Source organism: Seriola aureovittata, chromosome 22, assembly GCF_021018895.1.
Source record: "Seriola aureovittata isolate HTS-2021-v1 ecotype China chromosome 22, ASM2101889v1, whole genome shotgun sequence".
NCBI classification, from domain to species: domain Eukaryota; kingdom Metazoa; phylum Chordata; class Actinopteri; order Carangiformes; family Carangidae; genus Seriola; species Seriola aureovittata.
This window is the reverse complement of record NC_079385.1, coordinates 21,318,298-21,335,491: the sequence shown is the minus strand read 5'-3', so window position 1 is coordinate 21,335,491 and position 17,194 is coordinate 21,318,298. Positions and strand designations below refer to the sequence as shown.

Here is a 17,194-nt window from a genome sequence, read left to right as displayed (position 1 = left end):
AAATGTAATAGTACAATGAGGCATGAAAAGATAAAAATATATCATAGTATAGTATGGCAAAATACGACAAAAATACATCATGGTATATTAAGGCATAAAAGGTCTTAAAACGTCATATTATGGCCAGGCATCACACGAGAAAGTATATTAAGGCATAAAATGCCAAAAAAATGGGAAAAGGTTTTATGGAAGAAAAATGCCAAAAAACGACATAGTATAGTATGGTGTTAAAATTCTTTTAAAAAAAGGCACATGACTGTTTAGCATCTTACTGGGAATTGAACCAACAACCTTTTGAGTAAGAGGTAGCTGTTCTAACCATTGTACCACAAGCTGCTATATTTCGATAACTAGTAATCCACCTATTAAAGATGTCATAGTATAGTTAAACATAACTCGACATAGTATAGTGAGACACAAAAGTGCTAAAAAAAGGTCAACGTATACTATGGTAGAAAAATACCAAAAAGCGTCATAGTATAGTATGGCACAAAACGTCAAAAATACAACATAGCATATTAAGGCATAAAAGGTCATAAAAACGTCATAGTATGGCTAGGCATGAGATGAAATAATATAATTAGGCATAAAAATGCCAAAAAAAACCAAAATAGTATAGTATGGCAAAAAACGTAAAAAATACAACATAGCATATTAAGGCATAAAAGCTTATAAAAACGTCATAGTATGGTCAGGCATCAAACTAGATAGTATAGTAAGGCATAAAATGCCAAGAAACAGCAAAATATTTTATGACACAAAATACCAAAAAACGTCATAGTCAAATGTAATAGTGAAGTAAAGTATGAAAAGTCATAAAAACGTCATAGTATGGCTAGGCATGAGATGGAATAATATAATTAGGCATAAAAATGCCAAAAAAAACGACATAGTATAGTATGGCAAAAAAGGTCAAAAATACAACATGGTATATTAAGGCATAAAATGTCATAAAAACGTCATAGTATGGTCAGGCATCAAACTAGATAGTATAGTAAGGCATAAAATGCCAAGAAACAGCAAAATATTTTATGACAGAAAATACCAAAAAAAACGACATAATATAGTATGGCAAAAAACGTCAAAAATACAACATAGCATATTAAGGCATAAAAGGTCATAAAAACGTCATAGTATGGTCAGGCATCTAACAAGATAGTATAGTAAGGCATAAAATGCCAAGAATCGGCAAAAAATAGTATGGCAGAAAAATACCAAAAAACGTCATAGTATAGTATGGCAAAAAACGTCAAAAATACAACATAGCATATTAAGGCATAAAAGGTCATAAAAACGTCATAGTATGGTCAGGCATCAAACTAAATAGTATAGTAAGGCATAAAATACCAAGAAACAGCAAAATATTTTATGACAGAAAATACCAAAAAACGACATAGTATAGTATGGCAAAAAACGTCAAAAATACAACATAGCATATTAAGGCATAAAAGGTCATAAAAACGTCATAGTATGGTCAGGCATCAAACTAGATAGTATAGTAAGGCATAAAATGCCAAGAATCAGCAAAATATTTTATGACACAAAATACCAAAAAACGTCATAGTCAAATGTAATAGTGAAGTAAAGTATGAAAAGTCATAAAAACGTCATAGTATGGCTAGGCATGAGATGGAATAATATAATTAGGCATAAAAATGCCAAAAAAAACGACATAGTATAGTATGGCAAAAAAGGTCAAAAATACAACATGGTATATTAAGGCATAAAATGTCATAAAAACGTCATAGTATGGTCAGGCATCAATCTAGATAGTATAGTAAGGCATAAAATGCCAAGAAACAGCAAAATATTTTATGACAGAAAATACCAAAAAAAACGACATAGTATAGTATGGCAAAAAACGTCAAAAATACAACATAGCATATTAAGGCATAAAAGGTCATAAAAACGTCATAGTATGGTCAGGCATCTAACAAGATAGTATAGTAAGGCATAAAATGCCAAGAATCGGCAAAAAATAGTATGGCAGAAAAATACCAAAAAACGTCATAGTATAGTATGGCAAAAAAGGTCAAAAATACAACATGGTATATTAAGGCATAAAATGTCATAAAAACGTCATAGTATGGTCAGGCATCAAACTAGATAGTATAGTAAGGCATAAAATGCCAAGAAACAGCAAAATATTTTATGACAGAAAATACCAAAAAAAACGACATAGTATAGTATGGCAAAAAACGTCAAAAATACAACATAGCATATTAAGGCATAAAAGGTCATAAAAACGTCATAGTATGGTCAGGCATCTAACAAGATAGTATAGTAAGGCATAAAATGCCAAGAATCGGCAAAAAATAGTATGGCAGAAAAATACCAAAAAACGTCATAGTATAGTATGGCAACAAACGTCAAAAATACAACATAGCATATTAAGGTATAAAAGGTCATAAAAACGTCATAGTATGGTCAGGCATCAAACTACATAGTATAGTAAGGCATAAAATGCCAAGAATCAGCAAAAATTATTATGGCAGAAAAATACCAAAAAACATCAAAAATACAACATAGCATATTAAGGCATAAAAGGTCATAGAAAGGTCATAGTATGGCTAGGCATGAGATGGAATAATATGATTAGGCATAAAAATGCCAAAAAAAACGACATAGTATAGTATGGCAAAAAACGTCAAAAATACAACATAGCATATTAAGGTATAAAAGGTCATAAAAACGTCATAGTACGGCTAGGCATGAGATGAAATAATATAATTAGGCATAAAATGTCAAACAACACAACAGAGTATATTAAGGCATAAAAGGTCATAAAAACGTCATAGTATGGTCAGACATCTAACAAGATAGTATAGTAAGGCATAAAATGCCAAGAATCGGCAAAAAATAGTATGGCAGAAAAATACCAAAAAACGTCATAGTATAGTATGGCAAAAAACGTCAAAAATACAACATAGCATATTAAGGCATAAAAGGTCATAAAAACGTCATAGTATGGTCAGGCATCAAACTAGATAGTATAGTAAGGCATAAAATACCAAGAAACAGCAAAATATTTTATGACAGAAAATACCAAAAAACGACATAGTATGGCAAAAAACGTCAAAAATACACGTGGCATATTAAGGCATAAAAGGTCATAGAAAGGTCATAGTATGGCTAGGCATGAGATGGAATAATATAATTAGGCATAAAAATGCCAAAAAAAACGACATAGTATAGTATGGCAAAAAAGGTCAAAAATACAACATGGTATATTAAGGCATAAAATGTCATAAAAACGTCATAGTATGGTCAGGCATCAAACTAGATAGTATTTTTAGGCATAAAAGGCCAAGAAAGGGCAAAAAATTTTATGGAAGAAAAATGCCAAAAAACGACATAGTATAGTATGGCAAAAAACGTCAAAAATACAACATATCATACTAGGACATAAAATGTCATAAAAACGTCATATTATGGCCAGGCATCACACGAGAAAGTATATTAAGGCATAAAATGCCAAAAAATGGGAAAAAATTTTATGGAAGAAAAATGCCAAAAAACGACATAGTACAGTATGGCATAAAATGTCAAAAAATACAACATAGTATATTAAGGCATAAAAGGTCATAAAAACGTCATAGTATGGTCAGGCATCAAACTAAATAGTATAGTAAGGCATAAAATGCCAAGAATCAGCAAAAATTATTATGGCAGAAAAATACCAAAAAACGTCAAAAATACAACATAGCATATTAAGGCATAAAAGGTCATAAAAACGTCATAGTATGGCTAGGCATCAGATGAAATAATATAATTGGGCATAAAAATGCCAATGAAACAAAATAGTATAGTATTGCAAAAAAGGTCAAAAATACAACGTGGTATTTTAAGGCATAAAATGTTATACAAACGTCATAGTATGGTCAGGCATCAAACTAGATAGTATAGTAAGGCATAAAATGCCAAGAAACAGCAAAATATTTTATGACAGAAAATACCAAAAAACGTCAAAAATACAACATTGCATATTAAGGCATAAAAAGTCATAAAAACGTCATAGTATGGCTAGGCATCAGATGAAATAATATAATTAGGCATAAAAATGCCAAGAAACAGCAAAATATTTTATGGAAGAAAAATGCCAAAAAAACTAAATAGTATAGTATGGCATAAAATGTCAAAAAATACGACATAGTATATTAAGGCATAAAAGGTCATAAAAACGTCATAGTATGGTCAGGCATCAAACTAAATAGTAAAGTAAAGCATAAAATGCCAAGAAACAGCAAAATATTTTATGACACAAAATACCAAAAAACGTCATAGTATAGTAAGGCATGACAAGTCATAAAAATGTAATAGTGTAGTAAAGTATGAAAAGTCATGAAAACGTCAAAGTATAGTAAGGCATAAAGGGTCATTAAAATCTAATAGTATAATGAGGCATAAAAAGATAAAAATACGTCATAGTATAGTATGGCAAAAAACGTCAAAAATACAACATAGCATATTAAGGTATAAAAGGTCATAAAAAGGTCATAGTATGGCTAGGCATGAGATGAAATAATATAATTAGGCATAAAATGTCAAAAAATACAACAGAGTATATTAAGGCATAAAATGTCAAACAACACAACAGAGTATATTAAGGCATAAAAGGTCATAAAAACGTCATAGTATGGTCAGGCATCAAACTAGATAGTATATTAAGGCATAAAAGTCCAAGAAACGGCAAAATATTTTATGGAAGAAAAATGCCAAAAAACGGTATAGTATAGTATGGCAAAAAACGTCAAAATTACAACATAGCATATTAAGGCATAAAAGGTCATAAAAACGTCATAGTATGGCTAGGCATGAGATGAAATAATATAATTAGGCATAAAATGTCAAAAAAACAAAATAATATAGTATGGCATAAAATGTCAAAAAATACAACATAGTATATTAAGGCATAAAAGGTCATAAAAACGTCATAGTATGGTCAGGCATCAAACTAGATAGTATAGTAAGGCATAAAATGCCAAGAATCGGCAAAAAATAGTATGGCAGAAAAATACCAAAAAACGTCATAGTATAGTATGGCAAAAAACATCAAAAATACAACATAGCATATTAAGGCATAAAAGGTCATAAAAACGTCATAGTATGGTCAGGCATCAAACTAGATAGTATAGTAAGGCATAAAATGCCAAGAATCGGCAAAAAATAGTATGGCAGAAAAATACAAAAAACGTCATAGTATAGTATGGCAAAAAACATCAAAAATACAACATAGCATATTAAGGCATAAAAGGTCATAAAAACGTCATAGTATGGTCAGGCATCAAACTAGATAGTATAGTAAGGCATAAAATGCCAAGAATCGGCAAAAAATAGTATGGCAGAAAAATACCAAAAAACGTCATAGTATAGTATGGCAAAAAACATCAAAAATACAACATAGCATATTAAGGCATAAAAGGTCATAAAAACGTCATAGTATGGTCAGGCATCAAACTAGATAGTATAGTAAGGCATAAAATGCCAAGAATCAGCAAAAATGATTATGGCAGAAAAATACCAAAAAACGTCAAAAATACAACATAGCATATTAAGGCATAAAAGGTCATAAAAACGTCATAGTATGGCTAGGCATCAGATGAAATAATATAATTAGGCATAAAAATGCCAATGAAACAAAATAGTATAGTATGGCAAAAAAGGTCAAAAATACAACGTGGTATTTTAAGGCATAAAATGTTATACAAACGTCATAGTATGGTCAGGCATCAAACTAGATAGTATAGTAAGGCATAAAATGCCAAGAAACAGCAAAATATTTTATGACAGAAAATACCAAAAAACGTCAAAAATACAACATAGCATATTAAGGTATAAAAGGTCATAAAAAGGTCATAGTATGGTCAGGCATCAGATGAAATAATATAATTAGGCATAAAATGTCAAACAACACAACAGAATATATTAAGGCATAAACGGTCATAAAAACGTCATAGTATGGTCAGGCATCAAACTAGATAGTATAGTAAGGCATAAAATGCCAAGAATCAGCAAAAATTATTATGGCAGAAAAATACCAAAAAACGTCAAAAATACAACATAGCATATTAAGGCATAAAAGGTCATAAAAACGTCATAGTATGGTCAGGCATCTAACAAGATAGTATAGTAAGGCATGAAATGCCAAGAATCGGCAAAAAATAGTATGGCAGAAAAATACCAAAAAACGTCATAGTATGGCACAAAACGTCAAAAATACAACATAGCATATTAAGGCATAAAAGGTCATAAAAACGTCATAGTATGGTCAGGCATCAAACTAAATAGTATAGTAAGGCATAAAATGCCAAAAAATGGGAAAATATTTTATGGAAGAAAAATGCCAAAAAACGACATAGTATAGTATGGCAAAAAACGTCAAAAATACAACATATCATACTAGGACATAAAATGTCATAAAAACGTCATATTATGGCCAGGCATCACACGAGAAAGTATATTAAGGCATAAAATGCCAAAAAATGGGAAAAAATTTTATGGAAGAAAAATACCAAAAAACGTCATAGTATAGTATGGCAAAAAACGCCAAAAATACAACATAGCATATTAAGGCATAAAAGGTCATAAAAACGTCATAGTATGGCTAGGCATGAGATGAAATAATATAATTAGGCATAAAATGTCAAAAAAACAAAATAATATAGTATGGCATAAAATGTCAAAAAATACAACATAGTATATTAAGGCATAAAAGGTCATAAAAACGTCATAGTATGGTCAGGCATCAAACTAGATAGTATAGTAAGGCATAAAATGCCAAGAATCAGCAAAAATTATTATGGCAGAAAAATACCAAAAAACGTCATAGTATAGTATGGCAAAAAACATCAAAAATACAACATAGCATATTAAGGCATAAAAGGTCATAAAAACGTCATAGTATGGTCAGGCATCAAACTAGATAGTATAGTAAGGCATAAAATGCCAAGAATCGGCAAAAAATAGTATGGCAGAAAAATACCAAAAAACGTCATAGTATAGTATGGCAAAAAACATCAAAAATACAACATAGCATATTAAGGCATAAAAGGTCATAAAAACGTCATAGTATGGTCAGGCATCAAACTAGATAGTATAGTAAGGCATAAAATGCCAAGAATCAGCAAAAATTATTATGGCAGAAAAATACCAAAAAACATCAAAAATACAACATAGCATATTAAGGCATAAAAGGTCATAAAAACGTCATAGTATGGCTAGGCATCAGATGAAATGATATAATTAGGCATAAAAATGCCAATGAAACAAAATAGTATAGTATGGCAAAAAAGGTCAAAAATACAACGTGGTATTTTAAGGCATAAAATGTTATACAAACGTCATAGTATGGTCAGGCATCAAACTAGATAGTATAGCAAGGCATAAAATGCCAAGAAACAGCAAAATATTTTATGACAGAAAATACCAAAAAACGTCAAAAATACAACATAGCATATTAAGGTATAAAAGGTCATAAAAAGGTCATAGTATGGCTTGGCATCAGATGAAATAATATAATTAGGCATAAAATGTCAAACAACACAACAGAGTATATTAAGGCATAAACGGTCATAAAAACGTCATAATATGGTCAGGCATCAAACTAGATAGTATAGTAAGGCATAAAATGCCAAGAATCAGCAAAAATTATTATGGCAGAAAAATACCAAAAAACGTCAAAAATACAACATAGCATATTAAGGCATAAAAGGTCATAAAAACGTCATAGTATGGTCAGGCATCTAACAAGATAGTATAGTAAGGCATGAAATGCCAAGAATCGGCAAAAAATAGTATGGCAGAAAAATACCAAAAAACGTCATAGTATGGCACAAAACGTCAAAAATACAACATAGCATATTAAGGCATAAAAGGTCATAAAAACGTCATAGTATGGTCAGGCATCAAACTAAATAGTATAGTAAGGCATAAAATGCCAAAAAATGGGAAAATATTTTATGGAAGAAAAATGCCAAAAAACGACATAGTATAGTATGGCAAAAAACGTCAAAAATACAACATATCATACTAGGACATAAAATGTCATAAAAACGTCATATTATGGCCAGGCATCACACGAGAAAGTATATTAAGGCATAAAATGCCAAAAAATGGGAAAAAATTTTATGGAAGAAAAATACCAAAAAACGTCATAGTATAGTATGGCAAAAAACGCCAAAAATACAACATAGCATATTAAGGCATAAAAGGTCATAAAAACGTCATAGTATGGCTAGGCATGAAATGAAATAATATAATTAGGCATAAAATGTCAAAAAAACCAAATAATATAGTATGGCATAAAATGTCAAAAAATACAACATAGTATATTAAGGCATAAAAGGTCATAAAAACGTCATAGTATGGTCAGGCATCAAACTAGATAGTATAGTAAGGCATAAAATGCCAAGAATCAGCAAAAATTATTATGGCAGAAAAATACCAAAAAACGTCAAAAATACAACATAGCATATTAAGGCATAAAAGGTCATAAAAACGTCATAGTATGGTCAGGCATCTAACAAGATAGTATAGTAAGGCATGAAATGCCAAGAATCGGCAAAAAATAGTATGGCAGAAAAATACCAAAAAACGTCATAGTATGGCACAAAACGTCAAAAATACAACATAGCATATTAAGGCATAAAAGGTCATAAAAACGTCATAGTATGGTCAGGCATCAAACTAAATAGTATAGTAAGGCATAAAATGCCAAAAAATGGGAAAATATTTTATGGAAGAAAAATGCCAAAAAACGACATAGTATAGTATGGCAAAAAACGTCAAAAATACAACATATCATACTAGGACATAAAATGTCATAAAAACGTCATATTATGGCCAGGCATCACACGAGAAAGTATATTAAGGCATAAAATGCCAAAAAATGGGAAAAAATTTTATGGAAGAAAAATACCAAAAAACGTCATAGTATAGTATGGCAAAAAACGCCAAAAATACAACATAGCATATTAAGGCATAAAAGGTCATAAAAACGTCATAGTATGGCTAGGCATGAAATGAAATAATATAATTAGGCATAAAATGTCAAAAAAACCAAATAATATAGTATGGCATAAAATGTCAAAAAATACAACATAGTATATTAAGGCATAAAAGGTCATAAAAACGTCATAGTATGGTCAGGCATCAAACTAGATAGTATAGTAAGGCATAAAATGCCAAGAATCAGCAAAAATTATTATGGCAGAAAAATACCAAAAAACGTCATAGTATAGTATGGCAAAAAACGTCAAAAATACAACATAGCATATTAAGGCATAAAAGGTCATAAAAACGTCATAGTATGGCTAGGCATGAGATGAAATAATATAATTAGGCATAAAATGTCAAAAAAACAAAATAATATAGTATGGCATAAAATGTCAAAAAATACAACATAGTATATTAAGGCATAAAAGGTCATAAAAACGTCATAGTATGGTCAGGCATCAAACTAAATAGTATAGTAAGGCATAAAATGCCAAGAATCAGCAAAAATTATTATGGCAGAAAAATACCAAAAAACGTAATAGTATAGTAAGGCAAAAAACGTCAAAAATACAACATAGCATATTAAGGCATAAAATGCCAAGAAACAGCAGAATATTTTATGACACAAAATACCAAAAAACGTCATAGTATAGTAAGGCATGACAAGTCATAAAAATGTAATAGTGTAGTAAAGTATGAAAAGTCATGAAAACGTCAAAGTATAGTAAGGCATAAAGGGTCATTAAAATGTAATAGTATAATGAGGCATAAAAAGATAAAAATACGTCATAGTATTGTAAGGCATGAAAATTCATAAAAAAAGTTATAGCATAGTAAGGTATAAAAAGTCACGAAAACGTCATTGTATGGTCAGGCATCAAACTACATAGTATAGTAAGGCATAAAATGCCAAGAAACAGCAAAATATTTTATGACAGAAAATACCAAAAAACGACATAGTATAGTATGGCAAAAAACGTCAAAAATACAACATAGCATATTAAGGTATAAAAGGTCATAAAAAGGTCATAGTATGGTCAGGCATGAGATGAAATAATATAATTAGGCATAAAATGTCAAAAAAACAAAATAATATAGTATGGCATAAAATGTCAAAAAATACAACATAGTATATTAAGGCATAAAAGGTCATAAAAACGTCATAGTATGGTCAGGCATCAAACTAGATAGTATAGTAAGGCATAAAATGCCAAGAATCAGCAAAAATTATTATGGCAGAAAAATACCAAAAAACATCATAGTATAGTAAGGCAAAAAACGTCAAAAATACAACATAGCATATTAAGGCATAAAAGGTCATAGAAAGGTCATAGTATGGCTAGGCATGAGATGGAATAATATAATTAGGCATAAAAATGCCAAAAAAAACGACATAGTATAGTATGGCAAAAAAGGTCAAAAATACAACGTGGTATATTAAGGCATAAAATGTCATAAAAACGTCATAGTATGGCAAGGCATGAGATGAAATAATATAATTAGGCATAAAAAGGCCAAAAAGTGTCATAGTATAGTAGGGCAAAATACGACAAAAATACATCATGGTTTTTAAAGGCATAAAAGGTCTTAAAACGTCATATTATGGCCAGGCATCACACAAGAAAGTATATTAAGGCATAAAATGCCAAAAAAATGGGAAAAGGTTTTATGGATGAAAAATGCCAAAAAACGACATAGTATAGTATGGTGTTAAAATTCTTTTAAAAAAAGGCACATGACTGTTTAGCATTTTACTGGGAATTGAACCAACAACCTTCTGAGTAAGAGGTAGCTGTTCTAACCATTGTACCACAAGCTGCTATAGTTCACAGACTAGTAATCCACCTATTAAAGATGTCATAGTATAGTTAAACATAACTCGACATAGTATAGTGAGACACAAAAGTGCTAAAAAAAGGTTAATGTATACTATGGTAGAAAAATACCAAAAAGCGTCATAGTATAGTATGGCACAAAACGTCAAAAATACAACATAGCATATTAAGGCATAAAAGGTCATAAAAACGTCATAGTAAGGCTAGGCATGAGATGAAATAATATAATTAGGCATAAAAATGCCAAAAAAAACAAAATAGTATAGTATGGCAAAAAACGTCAAAAATACAACATAGCATATTAAGGCATAAAAGCTTATACAAACGTCATAGTATGGTCAGGCATCAAACTAGATAGTATAGTAAGGCATAAAATGCCAAGAAACAGCAAAAAATATTATGGCAGAAAAATACCAAAAAACGTCAAAAATACAACATAGCAGATTAAGGCATAAAAGGTCATAAAAACGTCATAGTATGGTCAGGGATCAAAGGAGATAAGTCCTAAAGTCATAGTATATTAATGCGTAAAGTGTCATAAAAAGGTAATAGTATAGTAAGGCATAAAAAGATCAAAATATATCATAGTAAAGTCATAAAAATGTAATAGTGTACTAAAGTATTAAAAGTCATGAAAACATCATAGTATAGTAAGGCAGTATAATGAGGCATAAAAAGATAAAAATACGTCACAGTATAGTAAGGCATGAAAAGTCATAAAAAAAGTAATAGCATAGTAAGGTATAAAAAGTCATAAAAACGACATAGTATACTAAGGCATAAAGGGTCATAAAAAGGTAATAGTATAAGAAGACATAAAAACGACATAGAATAGTAAGGTATAAAAAGATATAAAAATGTCATAATATAGCACGACACAAAAAGTCATAAAATGTAACAGTGTAGTAAAGCATCAAAACACAAAAATACGTCATAGTATAGTAAGGTATAAAAAGTCATCAAAATGTAATAGTACAGGAAGACATTAAAATGTAATATTATAGTAAGGCATAAAAAAAACAAAATAACGTCATAGTATAGTAAGGTATAAAAAGTCATAAATATGTAATAGTACAGGAAGACATTAAAATGTAATAATATAGTAAGGCATAAAAAGGATTACAAACGTCATAGTACAGTAAGCCATAAAAAGTAATAGCATAGTAAGAAATAAAGTGTAAAAACAATGTAATAGTATAGTAAGGACTGAAAAGTCATAAAAAGTCATAGTATAGTGAGTCAAACAGTCATAGCATATTATGGCATAAAGTGTCATAAAAATGTATAAAGTATATATAGTAAATAAAGTAAAAATTGTGTAAATAAAGTATAGTAAGGCATGAAAAGTCATTTAAATGTCATACTATAGTAAGGCATAAAAAGTCATAAAAACGACATAGTATAGTAAGGTATAAGAAGTCATGAAAACGTCACAGTATAGTAGGGCATAAAATGTCATTAAAATGTAATAGTATAGGAAGGCATAAAAAGACAAAAAAATACATCATAGTATAGTAAGGCACTAAAAAGTCAGAAGAGCAGCTTAGTATATAAGTCATAAAAAGTCATAACAACGTCATAGTATAGTAACCCATAAAAAGTAATAGCATAGTAAGACATAAACTGTAATAAAGATGTATAAAGTATATATAGTAAATAAAGTAAAAATAGTGTAAATAAAGTATAGTAAGGCTTAAAACATCAAAGTATAATAGGACATTAAATGTCACAGTATAGTACTGCATAAAGTTTCATGAAAATGTAATAGTATAGAAAGGCATAAAAAGTCAGAAAAATGTCATATTAGTATGGTATAAAGACGTCGTAGTATAGTGAGGCATAAAAATGTAATATTATGGTAAGGCATGAAAACGACATCGTATAGAAGGGCATAAAAAGTAAAGATGACATAGTATAGTAATCCATAAAAAGATCATGATTTAGTAACACATAAAGTGTCACAGTATTGTAAGCCATAAAAGTTATAGTATGGTTAGTCATAACCACAACAATGTATAGTAAGTTATAAAAGTCATAGTATAGTCAAGCATAAAAAACTTCATAGTATGGTTAGGCAACAAAAAGTCAGTGTAATAATGCAAAAAAACATCATAGTATAGTAAGACAGAAAAAGGGACATAGTATGGTAAGATAGAAAAAAAACTTTATAATATAGTAAAGCATAAGAAATGTCATAAAAAGTCATAGTATGGTAAGGCATAAAAACATCATAGTATGGTAAGGCATAAGAAACGTCATAAAAAAGTCATAGTATAGAGACTGCAGCTGAAGTCAGCAAGTAGAAATTCAGTGATGACATTCAAGTTTTTTGTAAATGTTTTATTGCAGAATGAGCAGATTTATACGGAAAAGGCACCATGAAAACTATAAACATACAAATGCTTTTTCTTTGTGATTGGCTTCTAGAACTGTTTGGGTACGAGGACAGTTCACTAAATACAGTAACTTTTACTCTGCTCTCATTAACAACAGCGATTAAACATTAACTGTCAACTACTCAGCGTTAATCATCAGTATTATTAATTACAGTGTTGTGCTACAGTTCAGACAAAAACCTTCATTCATTTTTTTCCACAAGTTACACCCGACCAGTAAAACTTAAGTGCATTAAGTGGAAAACAGAATCATTACAATCAATGCCACAGTGAGTAGAGAACGTACAGGCTGATTTTTGTACATCTTGTCTTATATAAGCATATACATACATATTTAATATATAACAGTTTCTGTGTGTTTCAGGCTGCTCGGTACAAACTGATCAAAAACAGTCATGGTGTTATTGGCTTGTGTTGGTGGATGAACAGCTTCTGGTCACTGATTTTTACAGATGAGAGTTCACTGTAAATCCTCAAATAAGAGCCGACAGTCAGATAATGAAGAGTGTGAGTTCATGACCAGCATGAACCAATCAGGTAAAAAACGTTGCTTTTTTCAGTCACTTCTAAGTTTGCCATTTTTTTTTTATCACTGTTTCTGTCACTTTCTGCAGATTTTTCATATTAAAAGCCTCCCAGGAAGGAAAGGGATTATCCCGTTTGAGCCCCTGGAGGACTTTTAATGTGAAACATCTGGGGAGGAAGTCTTGAATGCAAATCAAGAGTGAATGAAAAATCAACAAAGTAGAACTCACAGAAAATAATCTGAATAAAAACAGTAGTGTTGAAGTGTTGAAGCAGAGTCTGTTCTGATGTGGAAGTTCTATGAATTTATCAAGGGAACAGGTGAGAGATGAGTTTGCATTTCCTGGGCGACAGGGAAAATAAAAACGAAGGCTTTGTTCAAAATTTGAGAATTTACAGGAACAATCATCCTTTTAAATTTTTTCCCGTTATTCAATCTAAGTGAGAACAGCACCAGTGTATTATATTCACTTATTCATGTTGTTGTGTCTCCACAGTGAAGCTGCAGCTGACAATTAGTTTCATTTCCATTGATTTATTTGTATCTAATTTTGTTTTTGTGAAATCTGAATTTTTTAGCATTTTTCTGAAATGATAAATTGACTTTCAGATTATTTCTGAAAACCTTTAGTATTTTTCTGAAATGAAAACTAAATTTGTAGCATTGACGAGTCTAAACGTTTGTCTACACTGGGTCAAAAATCTGAATTCAGAAAATGTATGTGAAAGTTTCTCAAGAGAACGATGTGCTGTGTAACGTTAACGGAGCATTAATGTAATTCATTTTATCCACTAAACTGCTGCATGTTTTTTAAGGTGAGTTCAAATTCAGTCGACATTAACTGACCTGAAGTAACCTCAGTCAGCCTGTGACTTCATATAATAAACAACAGTCACACCTGGTCACATGACGATGTCAGGTGACTGATGGGACAAACACGAGGCTACGTGTTGCTGTGGGCGGGGCCTGAAATAAACACATTCATCATGTTTAAAGTGGGAGCATCGCTGAGTCAGCAGACATTCATGTCAGTGTTTGGATGACCTTTGACCTCTTCAGGTTACAGCCTTTAGAAAACACTAAACTGATTCTGAATCACTTGATTCTCCTCCTGAAAAGAAGCTTCTACATTTTATTATTGTGCAAAAATGTCGTTACTGATTCTTTCTGATCGATTCACTAAATCTAAACCACGAGGCTCATACGTTACAAATTAATATAAAGTTCTTGTGCATTTCAACGAAAGAAATTTCACTTGATCAGTTCTATCATTAATGAAGTTATTGAACATTTTCATATAAACATGATTATATTCTATGAATGTCATAATTCTCTTGGCCCAAACAATCTGAAATGTACAGTTATATTTATCATATTCTACTAATGAAACTCCTAGAGCAATATATTCAAGCCAATATCATTAACTACAGCTCAGTTTGTGCCTCCAGTGTTTCATCACATTCAAGTCACAGAGAGAAACACCTGCTTTTCTCAAGATGAATAAACACAGACGTTTTACACAGAAAAACCTTGTTCGTACAGAAACTAATTACCTGGTGACAAGAAACACTTTCCATAATATCTTGTGCACGAGTGAGAGAGACAGTATCTTGTGTGTACAAAATATTATCTTATTTTCTCTATATATATTTTACATACATTTTGATATCACTTAAAGAATTTCTGCTACTTAAATCATTTACTTTTATCAAGTTATCTCCTAAATATTATGTATGATAACACAACTTAAAGGTCTCCTCCAGTGTAAAGGTCTGTGTCCATGTGTAGTGTGATTATAGATCAGCTCTAACTTCTATATTAATACTGTGAAAGTATCAAAGCCTCAGTCCACAGAGAAATGCACACAGCCTGTATTCAGAAACTGAGCCTTAAAACCAGCCGTCAGGACTTCTGGAACTTTGTGATGTCACAACAAAGCAGTCACCAAGCCCCGCCCACCTGGACCCACCATCCAAACCTTGCAGGATTTGGTTTCTCTGAGTGTTTTTACCTGAAATCTGCTGTATTTTTATTGGATCACTCAGAAAACAGTCAGCCAATCAGAAGAGAGGCTCAGAGCCTCCTCTCTTCTGATTGGCTCACAGACCTGTTGTTACTAGAGCTCCAGAGAGAAGCCTGAGAGAGGAGATGTAAAACTACACTGAGATGGTTTTTATATCTTCTGATGGATCAACACTTCAAATAAAACACAGAAGAAGAAGAAACATGGAGCTTCAAAGTTTTGATTCACGTCATAGAGATGAAGATGTGTCACTTTTGGCTCTTTGCAACATCAGAAATGAGTTAAAATCTTTTTTATTGTGCATCAGAGTTTTCTTTGTGAAGCAGCAGTGTTTGCAGATCAGGGCTCAGTCTGTTTGAACTGTGACTCCACTGTCACGACACATGAGGCACAAACTGCAGCTGACGACCTACAGAGCGTCTCCTGACGTTAATACTGAGAGGCTTCGCTTTGGAAAATGAGCTACTGAGCAGCTTTTCTTCACTTTTTACAAACACCAACAAAAGTCCAACATCCAGAATCCCAAAAGAGTTCAGGTGAACTTCAGGCAAACATGGCGGGATGTTCTCTCTGAACATATCAGACGTCCTCGGTCCTGTTTTTATTCTCTACGGAGACGAGCTGAGGAGTTCCTGTCTGCGCCGCATGATCTCCACAAACTCAGCGTGGTCAGCCGCCGCCTGAGGATCAAGAGTGCGAGAAAACAGCAGGCTGCAGTTTGAAAAAATAAAGCAAAGGAGGAAGGAAGTAAGGAAGTAAGGAAGGAAGGAAGGAAGGAAGGAAGGAAGGAAGGAGGAGCTCAGTGGGTGCTGCCTTCATCAAAAGACTCCACCCCTGAATCACAGGTGGTGGCTGCCAGTTTCTCCTGTCGCCTCCTCATGATCTCCTGGAGCTCAGAGCCTGAACTCCTCTGGAGACACAGAGAGAGGAAAAGGAGGAGGAGGAAGAGGAAGAGGAGGAGGAGGAGGAGGAGGAGGAGGAGGAGGAGGAAGAGGAGGAAGTGGTGTTGAAGAGGAGAGAGCAGAAACACAAAGAGAGGGAAACAAACAACTGGTTAGAAAATGTAAATACAAACAACATGTTGTTGACACTGATCTGGGGAGACTCTCATGGAACCTTCATTACTGATCATTACTGATCATTACTAATCATCACTGATCATCACTGATCGTCACTGATCATCACTGATCATTACTGATCGTCACTGATCATCACTGATCATCACTGATCATTACTGATCATTACTGATCATTACTAATCATCACTGATCGTCACTGATCATTACTGATCATCACTGATCATCACTGATCGTCACTGATCATCACTGATCATCACTGATCATTACTGATCGTCACTGATCGTCACTGATCGTCACTGATCATTACTAATCATCACTGATCGTCACTGATCATTACTGCTT

General features: G+C 31.9%; 1 protein-coding gene across 3 annotated transcripts in view; it reads right to left on the bottom strand.

The window, feature by feature from the left end:
• Positions 1-13,148: 13,148 nt before the first annotated feature.
• Positions 13,149-17,194, bottom strand: part of eps8a (epidermal growth factor receptor pathway substrate 8a) — a 38,564-nt gene continuing 34,518 nt past the window's right edge. For all 3 annotated transcript variants that reach the window (XM_056367640.1, XM_056367641.1, XM_056367642.1), the window contains exon 21: positions 13,149-16,684. In XM_056367640.1, coding sequence (XP_056223615.1) covers positions 16,574-16,684 — 111 coding nt within the window. In that variant the 3' untranslated portion in view covers positions 13,149-16,573. The remainder of the gene's footprint in view (positions 16,685-17,194) is intronic.